Source organism: Mauremys mutica, chromosome 5 (assembly GCF_020497125.1).
Source record: "Mauremys mutica isolate MM-2020 ecotype Southern chromosome 5, ASM2049712v1, whole genome shotgun sequence".
Classification (NCBI taxonomy): Eukaryota; Metazoa; Chordata; order Testudines; family Geoemydidae; genus Mauremys; species Mauremys mutica.
The window spans coordinates 72,727,947-72,748,434 of record NC_059076.1 but is presented as its reverse complement, the minus strand read 5'-3'; the positions used below and the strand labels follow the sequence as shown (position 1 = coordinate 72,748,434).

At 43.0% G+C, this 20,488-nt stretch overlaps 1 protein-coding gene across 1 annotated transcript in view; it reads left to right on the top strand.

Annotated features, from left to right (window-relative positions):
• The first annotated feature begins 8,203 nt into the window (after nucleotides 1–8,203).
• The window catches only part of DDX60 (DExD/H-box helicase 60), a 75,841-nt gene continuing 63,556 nt past the window's right edge, over nucleotides 8,204–20,488 (top strand). The window contains exons 1-5 of the mRNA XM_045017798.1: nucleotides 8,204–8,273; nucleotides 11,496–11,811; nucleotides 13,657–13,726; nucleotides 15,686–15,875; nucleotides 20,144–20,485. Of these exons, the coding sequence (XP_044873733.1) occupies nucleotides 11,592–11,811; nucleotides 13,657–13,726; nucleotides 15,686–15,875; nucleotides 20,144–20,485 (822 nt within the window). The 5' untranslated portion in view covers nucleotides 8,204–8,273; nucleotides 11,496–11,591. The remainder of the gene's footprint in view (nucleotides 8,274–11,495; nucleotides 11,812–13,656; nucleotides 13,727–15,685; nucleotides 15,876–20,143; nucleotides 20,486–20,488) is intronic.

Here is a 20,488-nt window from a genome sequence, read left to right as displayed (position 1 = left end):
GGGGTAGGGGGAGCCCCCTTTTATGGACACCCAACCAGCCGGTAGCAATAAAATCCCTCTTAATAGCTATTCTCTAATTGCTCTACATGTAAAGGGTTAAAAATGTCTCACTGATATGCATAGGTAAAAGTGAGTGGCCAAAAGACCCAATGGGAAGGCTAGAACTTTTTAAAATTGGGAAAAAACCTCCCCTTTTGTCTGTATTGTCGTTCTCCCGGAGAGAGGCGGACAGGACAGCAGCTATGCTGTAAGAAGTTTGGGCCAGGTATGAAAAAATCATCAGTATCATACCTAGAAACTACTCAGTTAAAACCCCAGATATGTAAGTAGATCAGGAAATGTCTAGGAAGATGCAATTAGGCTTATCCCTTTTATTTTGTTATGGTTTGTGGATTCCAGGTGCTTTTGTTTTGCTTGTAACCTTTCAGATGGACCTCAAGAAAGCTATTCTTGGTGCTTAATCCATGTAGTTGCTGTTTTAAAATCTAGCAATAGCCTGAGTTCCCAGATGTATTTTCTTTTTTTTTAATAAGATTTACCTATTTTAAGAACAGAATTGTATTTTTATATCTTAAGAGGTTTGTGCACATGTTGCTTAATTAGCTGGTGACAACAGCTGATTTCCTTTTTTTTTCTTTCTCAGCTCTTCCCCAGAGGGGGTGTGAAAGGGCTTGAGGGTTGCCCACAGGAAGGAATTCCCAAGTGCACCTTCCTGAGCTCTCAAAGGGGTTCTGCACTTGGGTGGTGGCAGCATCTATCCATCCAAAGTCAGAGAAAAGCTGTAACCTTGGGAGTTACAAGCCTGGACTGGCCAGTATTAATTTTTAGAATCCTTGCGGGCCCCCACCTTCTGCACTCGAAGTGCCAGAGTGGGGAATCAGCCTTGACATGGTGGCAGAGCGGTGGGATCATTTTGAACCAGAGGCACAGACCTCAGGATTTTAAAAAGGACACATTTTTCCTTTTGGCAGCCTGCAAAGCCAGGTTTTTTTCTTTCTTTTCTTTTCTTTGCTGCCTGAGGGGGAACAGAAATGCAAAGGGTTCAGCCTGCAAAGCCAGGGAGTTCAACAAGCAGTTGTTTTTCTCTAGCTTCATGGCAACAAAATAGCTAGGCTAGAGTAAGGCATCCCCGTGAATGAGGTTGCAGTCAGGCACCGAAACCCTAGAGCAACCAGTCTTCCCAAAGCAGCATGCCACAGAGGAAACAGACTCAGATCAAGCTCAGACATCCAGCTCCATGATAGAAATGCAGGGAGGGAATGGGAGACCAGAGATTTCCCCGAAGGGAATGGTCAGTCCTCCCAACCCGAGATTCAGGTGCCAAGATGCCCTTAACCCAGACCGAGTTCTAACTGCGGAAGACAGGAATTTCTTCCTACAGATGAAGTGTTTGGAGGCGGAAGCGGTGGAGAAGCGCTTGGAGGCAGAAATGGAGGCAAAGCCCTTAAAAGCGGAGACAGAGCTGAAGCACTTAGAGCTGGAAAGGGCTAAACTGGATCAGCCAGGTAGCCCTAATGGTCCTCCTCCAGGTACCGCTCCCCATTCCAAGATATTCCCCACATACAAGGTAGGAGATGATACAGAGGCCTTCTTAGAAAATTTTGAAAGGGCCTGCCTTGGGTACAACATCCCTACAGACCTGTATATGGTGGAGCTGAGACCACAACTCAGTGGACCCTTAGCAGAGGTGGCAACTGAAATGCCTAAAGAACACATGAACGAGTACAAACAAAAGGCCAGAATTAGGATGGGGCTAACACCTGAGCATGCCCATCGGTGGTTCAGACTCCTAAGGTGGAAACCAGATGTGACATTTTCCTGACACACCTACCACACTGTAAAAAATTGGGATGCCTGGATACCAGAAACAAATGTTAAGTCTTTATAATAAATAATAATAGGAGATATACCCATCTCCTAGAACTGGAAGGGACCTTGAAATGATGAGGTCATTGAGTCCAGCCCCCTGATTTCACTAGCAGGCCCAAGTACTGATTTTTGCCCCAGATGGCCCACTCAAAGATTGAACTCACTATGCTGGGTTTAGCAGGCCAATGTGCAAACCACTGAACTATCCCTCCCCCCCTTTGGCTGATTTGTCTCTCCTAATACAAATGGAGCAGTTCTTAGAGGGTGTTCCTGAGGAAATAGAAAGGTACATCCTAGATGGGAAGCCCAAAACTGTAATTGACGTGCAGGAGATTGGAGCCAATGCGTGGAGGTGGCAGAGAAGAAGAAAGCTAGTAGCATTTGGTGGGGATATCAGAAGGGGCAACCTGAGATGACACCCCACCACTGGAGTCAGCCCAAAGCCCTACCTCCCAAGGAGGATCCCTCCACACAGCCAGGGAGACCCCAGATGCCCTCTCGTCCCACCACCCTACTCTCCAACCACCCACCTCGCCCCAATCCACAGTCAGCTGGGTGATGCTTTAAATGTAATGAACTGGGGCATGTGAAGGCCAACTGCCCCAAGAGCACCAGCCGACTGCAACTCATCACCCCAGGATCCCATCGAGAGCCTTCAGGCCCAGATGCCTCAAAAATACCCCCAGGGTGAAGGGAAACTGTGATTGTGGGTGGGAGGAAGATTACTGCATGGAGAGACACTGGGGCACAGGTATCAGCTGTCCATCAATCCCTGGTGGATCCCAAATTCAGAGGCCCAAGTGACAACCCTTTCATAGAATCATAGAATATCAGGGTTTGAAGGGACCTCAGGAGGTCATCTAGTCCAACCCCCTGCTCAAAGCAGGACCAATCCCCAACTAAATCAGCTAGGGCTTCATCTAGCCTGACCTTAAAAACCTCTAAGGAAAGAGTTTCTAACACCTCCCTAGGTCTAACCCATTCCAGTGCTTCACCACCCTCCTAATGAAAACATTTTTCCTAATATCCAACCTAAACCTCCCCCACTGCAACTTGAGACCATTGCTCCTTGTTCTGTCATCTGGTACCACTGAGAACAGTCTAGATCCATCCTCTTTGGAACCCCCTTTCAGGTAGTTGAAAGCAGCTATCAAATCCCCCCTCATTCTTCTCTTCTGCAGACTAAACAAACCCAATTCCCTCAGCCTCTCCTCATAAATCATGTGCTCCAACCCCCTAATCATTTTTTGTTGCCCTCTGGTGGACTCTTTCCAATTTTTCCACATCCTTCTTGTAGTGTGGGGCCCAAAGCTGGACACAGTACTCCAGATGAGGCCTCACCAATGCCGAATAGAGGGGAATGATCACGTCCCTCGATCTGCTGGCAATGCCCTTACTTATACAGCCCAAAATGCCATTAGCCTTCTTGGCAACAAGGGTACACTGTCAACTCATATTCAGCTTCTTGTAACCCCGAGGTCCTTTTCTGCAGAACTGCTGCCTAGCCACTCGGTCCCTAGTCTGTAGCAGTGCATGGGATTCTTCCACCCTAAGTGCAGGACTCTGCACTTGTTCTTGTTGAACCTCATCAGATTTCTTTTGGACCAATCCTCTAATTTGTCTAGGTCCCTCTGTATCCTATCCCTACCCTCCAGCATATCTACCACTCCTCCCAGTTTAGTGTCATCTGCAAACTTGCTGAGGGTGCAGTCCATGCCATCCTCCAGATCATTAAAGAAGATATTGAACAAAACCGGCCCAGGACCAACCCGTTGATACCGACAATCTAGCCAGCTTTCTAGCCACCTTATAGTCCATTCATCCAGCCCATACTTCTTTAACTTGCCGGCAAGAATACTGTGGGAGACCATATGAAAAGCTTTGCTAAAGTCAAGGAATAACACATCCACTGCTTTCCTCTCATCCACAGAGCCAGTTATCTCATCATAGAAAGCAATTAGGTTAGTCAGGCATGACTTACCCTTGGTGAATCCATGTTGTGCATGGGAAGTCAGTACCTGAGTCCTGATTAGTTTGGGGTTGGGTACCATCTATACATTTAGACATTCCAAAAGAAAAGGCATTCACACACTTACCTGAGGTTCCTCCCCTTGCAACAGGCTTGCCTGTGCTCAGCTAACGGGACTGACTAAACTGCGGTGGAATCTCAAACAGGTTCTGACTCACAACATAGCTGCATCCCCCAGTCACATGTCCTCCATCCTCCTCCTCCTCCTGTCTGTTCATGGCAGGGATCTCTATCTTGGGCTCCACTGAGGTATCTGCAGTGGTCTGTGGACTGCTTGTGGGGTCTCCACCAAGTATGGCATGCAGCTCATTATAAAAGCAGTAGGTCTGCAGCTTGGCACCAGATTGACTGTTGGACTCCCTGGCCTCGTGGTATACCTGCCAGCTGCCGCAATTCCTTCACTTTCACATGGCACTGCTGCTGCTCCCTGTCATTACCCTTTTTCTGAATCCCCATGTAATCTGCTCAGAGATGTCCATGTTTCTATAGCTGCTCTGTAGCTGTGACTTCACAGCCTCTTCTCCTCATAGACCCAGGAGGTCCAATACCTTCTGTCTACTCCAGGTCAGAACATATCTAAAGCATGTAACTGGTATGGCTGACTGGGCGGTTGCACACAACAATGGTGAGATGCCAGGTGTGCTCACCAAGCTGGTGAATCATGAAAAGGCATTTCAAAATTATGGAATTTTTAAAATGGGACCTGGCTTCTGGTTTCTGTGACCCTGGGCAGTGGAGTTCACAATTATGACTGGATCTGACACTATCGGGCATTGTGGGACATAGGTCACACAGTATTCACACACACACTGTGTCGACCACAATATTAACCATGACTTCATGTAGTTTGGGGAGGTGATGTTACTGCATTGCCATAATGGAGCACTTCCATCAGTGAGAGACAATTTCAGTGAAGACACATGCACAATTAGGTTGGTGCAAGGCAACTCACATAAACTTAGCTTTCTAGCATAGACCAGCCCTCAGCTCCTGAGCCTGCTCCTCCCTCTGTCAAAGATCCTGCTCTCTGATGCAAGAAAGTCTCAGCCATGGATCTTAGGTTTCGTTCTTTTTTTGGAGAAAAGTAATGGAAATGATAAATCTGAGAATGTCGGAGTTTTCCATAGTGCCTTGGGGTTCCTAACCCAGCACTGGAACTGAGAGGGGAGGCTTTAGCTGTGCTAGATGGATCAGATACTATGGAATGGATCAGCTCTGTGCATTAATTTAGATAGAATATAAGGGAAGAGGAAAAGAACACACAAGATGGAGAATGGAGGGGAGGGACGTTGGAAGTGGGAGACAAAGTTTCACATCCCAGCTGGTATTTGGGATTTAGACTGAGTAGTGGGTGTGGCAATGTCATCTATCTCTCTCTCTCTCCCTCTCTATCTGGCCAAGTCTTTTGCGATATGGCCTGGTCTGAATTTTATTGGTGCAATAGGGATGTTTACACTTGTTTTCTATTTAGATATTAGAATTTGGAGAATTGGGACCAAAATATTGTCAGACCCACAACAGGGTCTGAAGTTTTAAGGTGCTTAAAAGTTTTAATAGAAGCAGCTAAATATGTACTCTAGACAGTGAAATTTGAGTCAGTGGGACCAAGTATTGCTTAGATCCAGTGGGATCCACATACTGGATATGAGTTTTGCAGCACTCTTGTTCTGGGATCTTGTGGTTTCTTATTGGTGCAGTTGGACTTGTTCTCCTTGTAGGTAGTGGAATGACGGTACAAAGATCAGCAGAATCCCAGAGGATCCATGCTTTTACCTTTTTCCTGGGTGGGGAAAAGTGGTTGTTACTGTGTAAAATTTCCCTTCAAATGAATCCAAATTGAGCGGGAATTTAGAAAGCTATTGAGTCTGGACTACATGGAGTTTTTATTGGGGAATAACCTATATTGAAATAAGCACGTTTATAGCCATATAACTGCATCCACCACTAGGAGTTGTACTGCTTTAACTATTGGGTATGTCTACACTGGCAACTTTCTGCACCACAAGTTATACCACTTTTATTAAAACGCTGGAATTAAACCGCAGTTGCGTGTCCACACTGTGCTCCTTGTGATACTGGAACGCATCCACATTAGCATCTCTTGAAACAGCAAAGACAGCAGTGCATTGTGGTAGCTATCCCACTGTGCAACTGGCCACAGGGTGCTTTGGGAAGAGTTTGAAATGCCTCATGGTGCAGGCACAGCATCACATGATGCAGGTTTCCCAAATTGTTCCATAGGCAACCTATTACATTGTCAGCTGCTTTTCAACTGAAGTTGGGAGAGGGGGGAGGAGTGTGTGACAGGGAGTGTATGTGCGGGAGAGAGAGACAGTGTGTTTTGAGGGACAAAGAGTGTATCAGCATACTGTCTTGTAAGTTCAGACAGCGTCAGGAAGCAACCAGTCCTGAGACAGGGAGAGGGGAAAACCCCAACATCAGTCCCCACCTCCTTCCCTGGGCTCTCTGCACAGCAATATCTCTCTCACACACACACAGACACCTGCCTTTGTGTTCAACAGCACAAGTATTCCACATTAATGGTTTGCTTTGTGTCCTGGAGCAGATCAGCACAGCATGGAAGGGCTGTCGGAAATGGTGCTTTGAAAGGGGAAGGGCCAGGGGTGAAAGTGGGGCAGTACAGGCCAGTACAGTGTAGCGGTAAAAAGTGGCCACTGGATCAGCCCGTACACAGCTGACGTTAAAGCACTGCAGCTGCAACACGTTAAGGACCCTGCGCACTTTAATGTCGCTGACCTTTTGCTTCCCTCCCGTCGGTGGCCCTGCCGGTAGGGACCCTACCAGCAGCGCCGCCGTTGCGGGGCGGGGCGGGGGTGCAAAAGGGGCAGCAACATTTAAGTGCTGCCACGGAAAAGGACCCTTGTTAAAGTGCTGCCGTCATTGCCCCTTCCCCCCCCAGACCGCTGATGGGGGGTAGGGGAGTGGGAACCAGCTGCCGCTGGCACTACTGCGGTAGTAGCCGGGAGCCCTGGGCCCTTTAAATCGCCACCAGGGCCCTGGGCTGACCCCCAGCCCCGCTCCTTCTGCCCGAGGCCCCCATACAGGTAAGTGCTTAATGTTACTTTCACCCCTGGGAACAGTGCCGGCTCCAGCTTTTTTGCCGCCTCAAGCAGTGAAAAAAAAAAAAGAAGAACCTGATTGACCTGCCGTTGAAGTGCCACCGAGGAGCAAGACAGTGAGTGAGGACCTGCCGCCGAATTGCCACCGATCTGAAGTGGGCTGATTGGGCTGGTGCCGAAGTGCCACCGCCGCCCAATCCAGATGTGTCGCCCCAACAATGAATGCACTGCTGCCCCCTTCCATTGGCCGCCCCAGGCTCCTGCTTCCTTTGCTGGTGCCTGGAGCCGGCCCTGCCTCAGAGGGGCACATGTCTCCAGGGCAGGCGAGTTCAAAACAATGAGCAGAGCAGTCACTCGAGGCATCTAGACGCGATATATCGATCCCCGAACGCGCTCCTGTTGACTCCAGAACTCCACCAATGCGAACGGCGGTAGCGGAGTCGACATGGGGAGCTGCGGACGTTGATCCCGCGCCATGAGGACGGTAAGTAATTCGATCTAAGGTACTTCGACTTCAGCTACGCTATTCACGTAGCTGAAGTTGCGTATCTAAGGGCAGGTCTACACTACGGGGGAAAATCGATATAAGATACGCAACTTCAGCTACGTGAATAACGTAGCTGAAGTCGAAGTATCTTATATCAAATTACCTACCGTCCTCACGGCGCGGGATTGATGTCCGCGGCTCTCCATGTCGACTCCGCTACCGCTGTTCGGGTTGGTGGAGTTACGGAGTCGACAGGAGCGCGTTCGGGGATCGATATATCGCGTCTAGATGAGACGCGATATATCGATCCCTGAGCAATCGATTGCTACCTGCCGATACGGCGGGTAGTGAAGACGTACCCTTAGTTCGATCCCCCCTAGTGTAGACCTGCCCCGAGGAGTTTCTGTGCACAAAGTGGCTTGTCAGTGTGCGCATATCTGCGGTTTGAGCACAAAAAGCTGCTTTACTGCACAGAAACTTGCCAGTGTAGACAAGCCCTAAACCAGCATCGTTATAGCAATATAAACCTGTGTGCATTAACCCTCAGTGCAGCCTTATCTCCAGTAGCTGAGAGTATCAGCAGTAGTAGAGGGGTGCGGCTCTGGTCCTGAGTTCACATACCCGCTCCCCTCCTGCAGTGAATCAAAAGAAATCCCTGTTACGTGTTTTCTGAGAATCGAAACTTATCCATGACAGCGGGGAGGCACCTCCCACTCCTTCCTGTCCGATCATAAACTCACCAGCAGGAGCGGCAGCAGCAGCACTTGTTCCCCAGGTGCTCTCCCCGCTGGTTTCCCCCTCTGCCCAGGTACGGTCTACAGAGCGGAGCATCTCCTGCCTTCTCCAGCGCCGCTGCTGCTCTAGGGGGCGCGGAGCTGGCGGCTCGGATCAGGAAAGCCCGTGTGCAGCGAGGGACTGGGATGCTCTTCGCTTCTTTGGGGCGCTAGCAAGGACGGCGCATGGATGGGAGGGGGTGTGAGCTGCCCTGGCAGGGGTCTCTTGAGGGGCACGGGGCTTACAGGGCTGGCAGTGAGAAAGTCAGGATGTGGGGAGAAGGGGGGCTGTGGGTAGTAGCAGAGTGTGTGTGTGTGTTCGCAAGTCCCTCCAAAGCCCTTGGATTCTTGCTTTCTAAAAGCCGCAGCCAATTTCCTACTGAGCAGAACAAGTTATTTTGAGCCCTATCTTTAATTGCCCCATCACCTAGGTCCCTTAATTCTACCTGGTGCAAGTCCAGTTATGTCAGTACAGATGAAAGTGAAAGGAGAATTTGTTCTCTAGGTTGTACTAGGTTTGGGGAGGGAGAGGGTTGTCTGAACAGTGGTATGCACACTTATGGCATCAGAAATTATATCAATTATTTATTCTAATTATTAAAGCCACTCTCGTATATATATTCAATACTGGTTCAGGGACAGCTGCCCCCACAATTCAGCATATTTATTATAGTTTCATTCTAAAGCAGCATTGAATTTGCTTTGAGCCACCCAGAATATTTCAAATATCTATGATTAATTACTTAAGGGTCTGGTTATGGCATAAATTCTTGTTGGATTCTATGAAACATAGTAATGTAGTATGTAGTATGTTTGCTTCTAGGTGCCAGAAACTGTTCTTTATGAAGCAGGTGTACCAGGTTACCTTAAAGGAGATCCTGATAAATTTTAGGCTATATTTAGCTGCTGTTTATAATCCTGTAAAATCAGGATAGTAACAAAAGGGTAACTTTTTCTGGTTTTTATCTGAAGGCTGTAAGCAAATGTAGAAAATGTGGTCCAAATTTAACACCCATCAGGGATAAAAATCATCAGTAACACACTTTTCTTGCTTCTATCCTGGATTCTGTTCTTGCAGGATGCAAATAATTCTGATTTTTAGTTTGTTGTAAGCAGAAAAACAGTAAATTCTTCATTTGATATACTGAGCTGCCTGAACACATGAAATCAATATTATATTCTGGCACTGTAGTTTATTATATTTTGGCCTTAAAAATGGTGGCATTGCAATCTCTTGGGGTTAGGGTGGTTCATGTGAAGTCAGAAGCAGGAGAGATTTTGGCAAATGTCTTCATAAAAAACACAGAAACCTGAGGATTTCAGTGACACTGAAAGAGAAACTCAAAGTCTTAGGTCCCCAGTGCAAATTAATTTGAATTTCTTCTCTTTGTCATTAGTGGATATCTGAGTCCCCATCATAAAACTACTGCATAACTGGCTGATGAAGGGAATTAATTTCAGGATTGGAATAACGGGGGTAGAATTATGAAGCAGGAGGAGTAAAGTGAAAACCAGGGATCCTATGAGCTCTTGGAACTTGGAGGAATCATGTGAATTAAAAAAAAGTAGTGTTTCGAAAATCAAAATATCTTTTAAAATCACTTCCAATAAGTGTCATTTGGGGCCACTGTCTTGGAATCTGTTACACAGGAATTTAAAGGATCTTGCAACATTCTCTGCTGACTAGTTTTCTTTATTTCCAAGTGGTGGTTTGATTAGTTACTCCTGCACCAAAAAATTAAAATTCTGCACCAAAAAATTAAAAATTCTGCACACAATATTTTAAAATTCTGCAAAATTCTAAAATGTGGAGGCTCCAGCATGGCATTGGGGGGCACAGGCCACTGGCTGCACAGAGGTGGGAGATCACTGTGCAGCTCCCCCCTGGAACATGGACTCAGCAGTGAGGTTGCACCCAACCCTGACACAGCTCAAGGATTGGGCCTGCCCCAGAAACACCCCAGGGCCCTTCCCCTGTGTGCTAAGTGCACCAGGTGTGGGCAAGCAGGCTCAGCAAAGTAGGGTCCAAGTGTGGAGGGGCTTAGTGTGTGGGGATTCAGGTGTGGCTTGAGAGGGCTCTGAGTGGGGCAATCTGGGTTCGGGCAGCTCAGTGGGGGATCTGGGTGTGGGGGGAGATCTGGATGCACAGAGGCTTGTTGGGGGGTTCTGGGTACAACAGTAATTGGACTCTGCAGGGGTGTCCTGATGAAGGGGGCTGGGGCTCAGTGAGGGGGTCTGGGTGTGGGGGTCCAGATGCTGGGGGAGTGGGGTTCAGTGGGGTGAGAATCTGGATGTGGGTGGTTCATTGGGGTGGTCCAAGTGCTGGGGGAGTGGGGCTTGTGTGTGGGGGGGAGGATTCTGAGTGCGGGGGAGCAGGTAAAGCTCGGCAGGAGGGTCTGAATATGAGGGGGGCTGGATGCACAGCAGGTGGGGGAGCATCTCCCTGTACAGGAATCCCTCCCCCTACAGCTGAGGAGCAATGGGTGCAGGAAGCAGGGGAGGGGGGAGTTTGCAGAGCTTCCTGTAGCTTGGTTAAAAATCAGAGGGTTGGTCTGACCTGGCCCTGGATGCCGTGCAGGGGAAGAGTAAGTCCTGTCCTCCACAGCCCAGCTGGGACTAGCAGCTGACCCCAGTGCAAGGGTAGGAGCCGCAAGTTGGGTCTCCCCAATCCCGCTCCCTGCCCCACAGTGATTTACCTCTCTGCCAGCTGCCCTGGGAACTGAAAACATACTGCTGGGGAGGGTCGCATGACTGCTCTTGTGGCTTCCCATTGCTTCTCTGTCAGAAAGTCATTTTTCTGCAGTGAAGCAAAGAAATCTGCAGAGGGGTATAAATTCTGTACATGCACAGTGGTGCAGAATTCCTACAGGAGTAATTAGTAAACAAAAACATAGTAGAGAAGCAGTTATATCTCGCAAAACAGTACTACAGGTAAGTAGTATGAGGATTTGATGGGAATTATATGTTGTCATTTTTTTAGTGGATCTGTATAGTTGTTGAGCAATAGTGTGCAATAACAGACTCGGTATCTAAAAACCAATTATTTCTGTTTAATTATCTAGGTTTTTATAATGTATACATTCCTTCCTTTGTCATAAGTCCAATATATTGTTTTCTTTTGTTTAATATATGAAGTAAATTAATAAATATTGTTGGCTTGGGCTCATGGCATTTTACTAGCTTTCTTCTTCCAAAATTTTCAGTGATTCTATAGACATTGAGTTAGTTAATAAGGCCTGTAATCTTTCCCTTTACAGAGAACTGTATGTTTCTTAAAAGGCATTTTGAAGACTAATAGTACATCTAATAAGCAGTTGAAGACTGACAGTGTCAAGAGTCAGAATAAAGCCATCATGGCTTCTGGAGGAACTGTTCAAGATGGCAGTGATGATGATGGTGGAGATCTCACAGCCCAAAACCTTGAAAAAAAATGTGTGTCTTTTGAAGATCAAGTAGAAAATAAAAGTGGCTGCAGTGACTTTTCAAATGTGTTTTGTTGGGAAAAGGAGATACAGCATGTATCAAGGGTCAGTGATTATAGCAGACAAGACAACTATGATTTCAGAAATCCAGGTGAGAAGATACATTCATTTTTGTTCATAATCATATTGCTAGCTTACGTGGTTTTGACAGGAGGCTTCATTCAAGATTTCATCATTTTCACAGATTAACACTCATCTTGCAGTTCTGTGGTTATTTCTCAGACTTAGTCTAGACTGCATGACCCTTAGCTGTTTTTCAACATTAGACCAAAGTTCAGAAGTATGTTTATTTTACTAGCTTCTGTATTTATTTTTAGTAGAGGCAAACTTTAAAAAAGAGAATATTTAAATGTGCTATAGTTTGAAGCAGGAGAGTACTAAATCCTCTGCAATTTCTTTGGAAACTTACCACAAAGTTTTCTTCTAATAATTATGCCATTATTGAAGCGGAATGGAAACCAACTTACATTCTCTGACACTCAACTTGGTGGTTTAAATTATGATGGGATAAATAGATTATGTTACTCTGACACTAATATGATGTGTAGAGCACATAGCTAAGATTCAAGAATGATTATTTTAATCAAACACTTCAACTTCTGGTTAGGGAGTAATAAAGAGCTTAGGGGATCTTTCAGATGAATGGCGCTAACTCAAATATAAAATCTTTACAAACAGACCATGATTCTAGGGTCTGGCCAACCTGTATGCCACCATTGTACTTCTCCAATCCCTAAATCTGGTTCCATTCATGATGCAAATTATATTAGCCTCATGTCTGGCTAAGGATCATTTATCACAATGTTCTCTGGCCATGCCTGATCTTGCTGTTGGCACACTCCCAATGTGTCCCCTAGGCTGGCTTTATGTCTAACCACATCCACAATAGGTGTATCTCCAGATGCCATATTAATGCAGTTTCATGGCCCCCTCTTGCCACTGGAGGATCTAGCTTCAATTGTTTAGACTGAAATTTTCTATACTGGATGCCTACTTCAAACTGAACTCTTTTTTTGAAAGTTTCGCTAAAAACAGTTCAACCATTCAGAGAATGAAATTAGGAAAAACATGTTTTTTTTACATGTTAATAAATTCTTAGAATATCTTGTTTTATAAGCTGGGGTGTGTGCGCGTGTGTGTGAAGATAAGCTGCAAGGAGAGGGGAAGGAGCAGAAACTAGCTGTGGGGAAATAGGGCAGAGACAGATTGTAGGTGATGGAATAGAGGCAGAGACAGACTGTGGGGGGTATATATTAGGGGCATATGTGCAAGGACAGCCAAGGTAGATAGGGAAAGACGGGTCTGTGCCCACTAGAGCACTCTCCCTTCCAGAATCTGTATGGAACCCAAGATTTTTGAGGTGCTACATTCCTCTGCTCTCATCAAATAGCTGTGAAATCCACTAGCAAAGTGTGTGCCTCATTCCCATTTAGCGTCTGGTCTGGTCTACATAGAAGATAATAGCCTAATACTGCTCAGTTACTGGATTAACTCACGTGGTAGAGGTTTGTGTTGTGTACCTAAAGGTTCCAGCTTTGCTGGTGACATATGGCCCATCAGTTTGTTTCCATATGATGGACTTTCTGCTTTTCAGGTTTTTTTTAAAACTTAGGAAATTATATTTAAAAGAACATTAAGGTTGCAAAATTGAGTGCACAAGACATAGGAAATGCCAGAATTAAATTTGCCTCTCCTGGTGCATATGCATTATAATACAGTCTTTACTTACATGATTACATGCTATTTTTTCCCATGAAAATCCTTAATTTTTGCATTTCCTAACTTCCGAGTGCTTGATTTGCAATCATAATGCTCTTTTAACAGCTTTTTCACATGTAATACAATAGAATGAGAGAGTGATTAGATATAAGCTGATTCTTTGATCATATAACTCTTGTGACTGATTGCTAAGAAAAATGTTTTATTACATTTTTAGAACTAAACAAACATATAGGACTTCTGGAGAAAATATCTGACTTAATTTTGAATGACATACCAAAAGCTGAGTAAGTATGGTGGTGATTACTTGAGCTGAAAAAAATGCAAAGAGAAATTGTTAATACACAGAAGAATTTCAGTAAGACTCAGAATATGGCGTTGCTACTGCACACATTATCTCAGTCCACACAGCTACATTTAGATAGTGGCACCCAAAATTTGCATACAATATTGAAAAGTGTTGAAAAGTGTTCAAGGGCTGCGTTCAAAGGTTGCACCTAGCTTTTCCATCTCTGATCCACAAACATCCTACAAACTTTCCCTCAGATTATACGAACAAATCACTATACTATGATTCCAAGTACAGCTGGATGGTAATTTTCAAACTGAATGTTTTTCCACCAGAAGATGTGGAGTCATTGAAATTGAAACATTCTGTGGGAACATATCAATTTCAACAATATTTTGTTTAGAAAAAAATCTTAAATACAATATACAATATACAAAATAACAAAAATAAAATTACAAAATACAAATAGCAAATGAAAATATATAAAAATAAAATGAAAGTCAAAATCAAAATGAAATGTTTTGATTGACCCAAAATGATTTTTTAAAAATTAGTATTTAAAAGGATATCTGAAAAAAAATTATTATGATTTGGAATGAAAACAAATTTTGAAATCACAGAATTTCACATGAAACAGAACTTCTGGTCCTCAGCCAGCTTTTGTTCCTAGTCATATGATTGATGAAGCAACCTGCTTGCTGAGTGAAAAATAGAAAAAAATCAAAATCATCCAGAGGCAAACCAATCTGGCAAATTCCTTGAATAGGGAATCAGGGCAGGTCTTAATTAATGTACTCCCTTCCCAGCTGACAGCAGTGGCACATAATGCCTTTTATCCAAGTCTGACTCAAAGGCTGCAACCATTCTTCTGGTATAGACTTTGCCAGTATTATCCATTCATTTGTAATCTCAAACCTGCTTTGCTGCAATGCATTCTACTAAGGGTAGTACTTGTAAAGTAAGTAGGGATTACAGCCCTTGAGAATGGACCACTGTAGCAAACAATACCAGTGACCTGTAGTCCTAGATTATGATATGATCCAAATAGCTTAAATAGGCAGATTCATTAGTTAGTAGAGATGAAACCAATTGTACAAGAAAATATATCAACTATTTTGCTGGACACTTCAAAAAGGGTCCCTATGAAGATTAAATTTATCTTGGTGACATGGTTTGTAACTGTATTTTGAGAGCCCGGTTTTCAGAAGCAGACATTTAAACAATATATTCTGATCCTATATTTGCATATGAAGATAGGCAGCTTTGCTTTCACGTATGTGTTTAGAATGGCACAGTGCTTTTTTCAGCAAATATTAGCTATGTGTAAATGGCTCATGTTGTTCAGTTTTCTAAGTTACACCCTACACTGATAATAATTGGAGATATACACCAATCTCCTAGAACTGGAAGGGACCCTGAAAGGTCATTGAGTCCAGCCCCCTGCCTTCACTAGCAGGACCAAGTACTGATTTTCACCCCAAATTCCTAAGTGGCTTTCTCAAAGATTGAGCTTACAACCCTGGATTTAGTAAGCCAATGCTCAAACCACTGAGCTATCCCTCCCTAATCTTTAGCCATTTAGTTTTCTATTTATCTATTTAGTTTTATGTGAGTCACTCAGTTGATAACTGCCTGGAAAACTTCTAGGGCTGACAATGCCCTTTTCTGTTTTTTACAAGGAAAATTCATAACAAACAATTCATAGAAAATTCATAACATGCAAACATTCCTTATAGCAGACGATAGGAATGTTGTTGTAAATCTAATAGGAGACAACATGGTGACAATGTTTTTGACTGAGTTACTGATCTTATTTTTCTCATACAGAACTGGAACATTGTGTTTGTTTAAGATTTTTTTTAAACTGCTACTTTTTACATTTCCTCAAGTACATTGTGTCATTTCCACATTGATGTTAAATTGTACTGTTTGTTGCCATATGCATTCTTTGTTCCAGGTATGTCAGCTTACTCAATGATTACGTTGAGTCTGAGTTTTTTCTGATTGATGGAGATTCATTGTTCATCACTTGCATAAGTGAACAGACATTACTACTGGGACAGAACCTGCATTTCTTTTACCTGGTAGAACGCCTTCTACTGGATTTAACAAACAAAGGAGCAAAATATGTCATTGTTTTCTTCAAGGTAACAAATACATGATTTTTGCAATGAATGATTACATTCTTGCACTATATTTCTTCACTAGAGAAAAGTGTTCATTCATAATACATTAGGTAGTCTTTAAGCAATCAGACAATAAAGGCCAAATTCAGACCTTTAGCCAATTTCTCCCCCAAAAGGTACACAATTAGCCATGCAAAAGTAGGTTTTAGAGCTCGTTGTGAAGTTTTCAAGGAAACAGTTTATCAGAAAATGCCACTTTATCAAAACTGATTTTTTTTGCCTGAATATACCAGATTTGATGAAAATTTTGTCAGGCAAGATTTCCCAGGTCCAGGATGAAGTGCTTAGCCCAGAATAGCAAAATGGCTGGTGTACTCATCTAGGATTTGGGAAGCCTAGATTCAACTCCCTGCTCTAGATGAGAGACTTGAACCAGGGTCTCCCACATCCAGGTGAGACACCCTAACCACCAGGGTACTAGCTATTTTGGAAGCTTGGTTTCTCACTTTGATGAAAAACTTTGAAAAGACTTGGTTCCATCCTGATATTTTGTTTTATTGTGAGCCTGAGAGTGTACTCATGCAAATTACTCATAACAAATGCATCTGCATTCCCAGCAGGGAATTCCTAGATGTTCACAGGAGTATGTGATAAAATACATAGACTACTACCCTAGCCCTGCTACTAAATGTTCATGTTATATATCCAGCTTAGGAGGATCTTTAGTTGCATCTCATGGTCCTCAGTCAGTTGCTTCTTTATGGGCAAGCACCTGTGGACAGTAAGTATTCTTTCTGGTGTCTGATTAATCTGTGTGGCTGATTTTTTTTTGGCACTAGGTGACACAATATTGTTTTTTTTCTTTCCTATTTCTTTCAGAAAGGAGGTGGTTTAGATTAATTTTAGTTTTGTGTGTTATCCATGGGTTGAAATGGAACATACCTATGGAATGTAGTACTGAACAAGGATTACTGTTCATTTCTGTTCCAGCAGCAACAACAAAAAATAACATTGTGAGATTAAGACAAATTGGAAACTAATTGAAAACTTGAGGGGGTCAACAAGCATGTGACAAGTGGGATCCATGGATATAGTGTACTTAGATTTTCAGAAAGCCTTTGACAATATCCCTCACCAAAGGTCTCTTAAGCTAAGTAAGCTGTCATGGGATAAGAGGGAAAGTCCTCTCATGGACTGGTAACTGGTTAAAAGATAGAAAACAAATGGAAGGAATAAATTGTCAGTTTTCAGTATGGAGAGAGGTAAATAGTGGTGTCTCCTACAGGTCTGTACTGGGACCAATCGTATTCAACATATTCATAAACGATCTGGAAAAAGGGGTAAACAGTGAAGTGGCAAAATTTGCAGATGATACAAAACTACTCAAGCTAATTAAGTCCCAAGCAGACTGCAAAGAGCTACAAAAGGATCTCACAAAACTGGGTGACGGGGCAACAAGATGGCAGATGAAATTAAATGTTGATAAATGCAAAGTAAAGCACATTACGTTTTCCAATCCCAATTCTACATATAAAATGATGTGGTCTAAATTAGCTGTTACCACTCAAGAAAGAGATTGTGGAATTATTGTGGATAGTTCTCTGAAAACATCCACTCAGTGTGCAGCGGCAGTCAAAAGGGGAACTAAATGTTGGAAATCATTAAGAAAGGGATGAATAGTAAGACAGAAAATATTATATTGCCTTTATATAAATTCCTGGTATGCCCACATCTTGAATACTGCATGCAGATGTGGTCACCCCCATTCAAAAAAGATATATTGGAATTGGAAAAGATACAGAAAAGGGCAACAAAAATAATTAGGGGTATGGGGCGGCTTCCATATGAGGAGAGAGTAATAAAACCAGGACTTTTCAGCTTGGAAAAGAGACGACTAAGGGGGGATATGATAGAGGTCTATAAAATCATGACTGGTGGAGAAAGTAAATAAGAAAGTATTATTTACTCCTTCTCATAACACAAGAACTAGGGGTCCCCAAATGAAATGAATAGGCAGCAGGTTTAAAACAAACAAAAGGAAGTATTTTTTTCACACAATGCACAGTCAACCTGTGGAACTCCTTGCCAGAGGATGCTGGGAAGGCCAAGATTATAACAAAAAAGAACTACAGTATATAAGTTCAAGGAGGATAGGTCCATCAATGGCTGTTAGCCAGGATGGGCAGGGATGGTGTCCCTAGCCTCTGTTTGCCATAATCTGGGAATGGACGACAGGAGGTGGAGCACTTTATTATTACCTGTTCTGTTCATTTCCTCTGGGGCACCTGGCATTGGCCACTGTCAGAAGACAAGATACTGGGCTAGATGGATCTTTGGTCTGACCCAGTATGGCTGTTCTTATGTTAACCTGGGTGATATTTGGGATCTCAGTAGTTTGAGGGTGTCAATAAAGCTTTTGCTGAATAGATTTACTAACAAAATATTTTTCTTTTTCTATCAAGACATTTAAATGGTAAATGAATGACATTTTAAATTCACTTCTTTCTTTTACACAGCCTAATATCTTTCAGATTTGATTATGAAGTTAGAAAAAATTACTCCCCCCAACTCTGATAAAATCATGTGTGCATAGCAGTATGAAATTAGATTGAGGTAAAAAGAAACTGTAGAGTGTAGCTCAGGTACTCTTCCAACTGTGAATCTGTAATTCATTTATTTAGTCAATATCAATATGGAAATGGATAAAAGTTGAAATTCATATCCTCTTTTTCTTGCATCTGTACAGAGAAAATAAAAGCGCTGAATATTCTAATTTTACATAAATATTGTACGTCAGATTATGTTATAGAGCAAGCAATTTTAAAGTCAATTAAAAAGGGGATAAGGACAGTGGTAAGAGACCCATCAAGTGAGGAATAAAGTAGTGAAGCATCTACCACTGGACATCATCCAAGATATGATACTGAGCTAGGATGGCCACTGGTCTGATCCAGCTTGGCAATTTCTAGGTTTTTAACTACAGTGTGTCTAACTCTAATTTATGTACATTTTGGGGCTACTTTGAGTCTCTACCTATATATTGGTATTCTGGTAATGTGAATAAGACACAGAGGATCCATTTCTTGAATCTGAGAAGTCTGGTTTCCACCACTCTCCCTGGAGCAAAGCAGATTTAAGCTCTATAATTCAGGTTGGTGGAGGATCTCCCAGGCATGGGGTTGCTCTAGTGCAGAGGCCCTCAACCTTTCAAGACTACTGTATCCCTTTCAGAAGTCTGATTTGTCTTGCGTACCCCCCAAGTTTCACCTCACTTAAAAACTATTTGCTTACAAAATCAGACAAAAATACATAAGTGTCACGGCACACTATTACTGAAAAATTGCTTACTTTCTCTTTTCTACCATATAATTATAAAATAAATCAATTGGAATATAAATACTGTAGTTACATTTCAGTGTATAGGATAGAGAGCAGTATAAACTAGTCATTGTCTGTATGAAATTTTAGTTTGTACTGACTTTGCTAGTACTTTTTATGTAGCTTGTAAAACTAGGCAAATATCTAAGTGAGTTGATGAACCCCTTGGAAGACCTCTGCGTACCCCTGGTTGAAAACCACTGTTTTAGTGGCTCTTGTTTTGGCATCTGCACTTGATCCATGGTGCAGGGCATGTTCCCAGTGGAAAGGGCGTGTGACCAAGCTGTCCTTGCACTCTGGTGATCCCCAGAACAACCCTGGTATGTGTAATCCCAGCCTGAGGAACTGGCCCAAAACACTCACACATAAATCCCCAGCTGTACCAGTTGCTAACTAGGCACAGCCAAGAATCTGGCCCACAAGCTTTTGCTTCCACTCTTTATGTCAGCAGAATCTTCTAATGTCTCCTTATGTTTTCTGTTTAGAAACTGATCCTGCCAATGCTTATGCACACAAGTAACCTTGAACATATACAGCTCTCAGTGGCACTGGTGTAAATCTAGAGTAACTCCATAGCTGTGCTGAAGTCAATGGAGATTCTATGGATTTACACCAATGTAAGTGAGAGCATGATTGATCCAATAAGACTATTCATGTGGCTAAAGGTTAGCAGGACTGGGCCCCCAATTTAAATTATTGTCTTATTTGGAAGTTATTAAAATTACATAATGTAAAGTGTTATTTTCATGTCCTGTTAATTCAAAGTAATAGGTCCAAAGCAGGTACTACGAAGATATACATACAAAATATGTCATTACTAAGAATTAGCATGTTTATACTCTAGTTGCAGCTAATTGAAATTGTTAATCTGTATAAAAATATGATAGAATTTTACTTCATTGTTTTTACAGGATGCAGAGCATGCATATTTCAGGCATCCGACTCTCCTGTCCTTACGTACCGCACTGATTCTTCATCTTCAGCACAATACTGATGCTGTAATTCACACTGAATTTTCCAACTTTTTAGAAGGGAAGTGGCAATCTTTCCTGCAAGAAAGCTACCCATATTTTATAATAATCTCTGATGATGGACTGACTAAACTACAGACAAGCTTTCTCAATTTATTTATCATTCATGCCTTGTCAAAAAGAATCAATGTTGTTCTTACTTCTGGACAAGAATCAGATTTTATCAGAGTTTATGGATATCACATCCATGGCATGTACAGGCACAATACATTTTTCTCTCAGGTA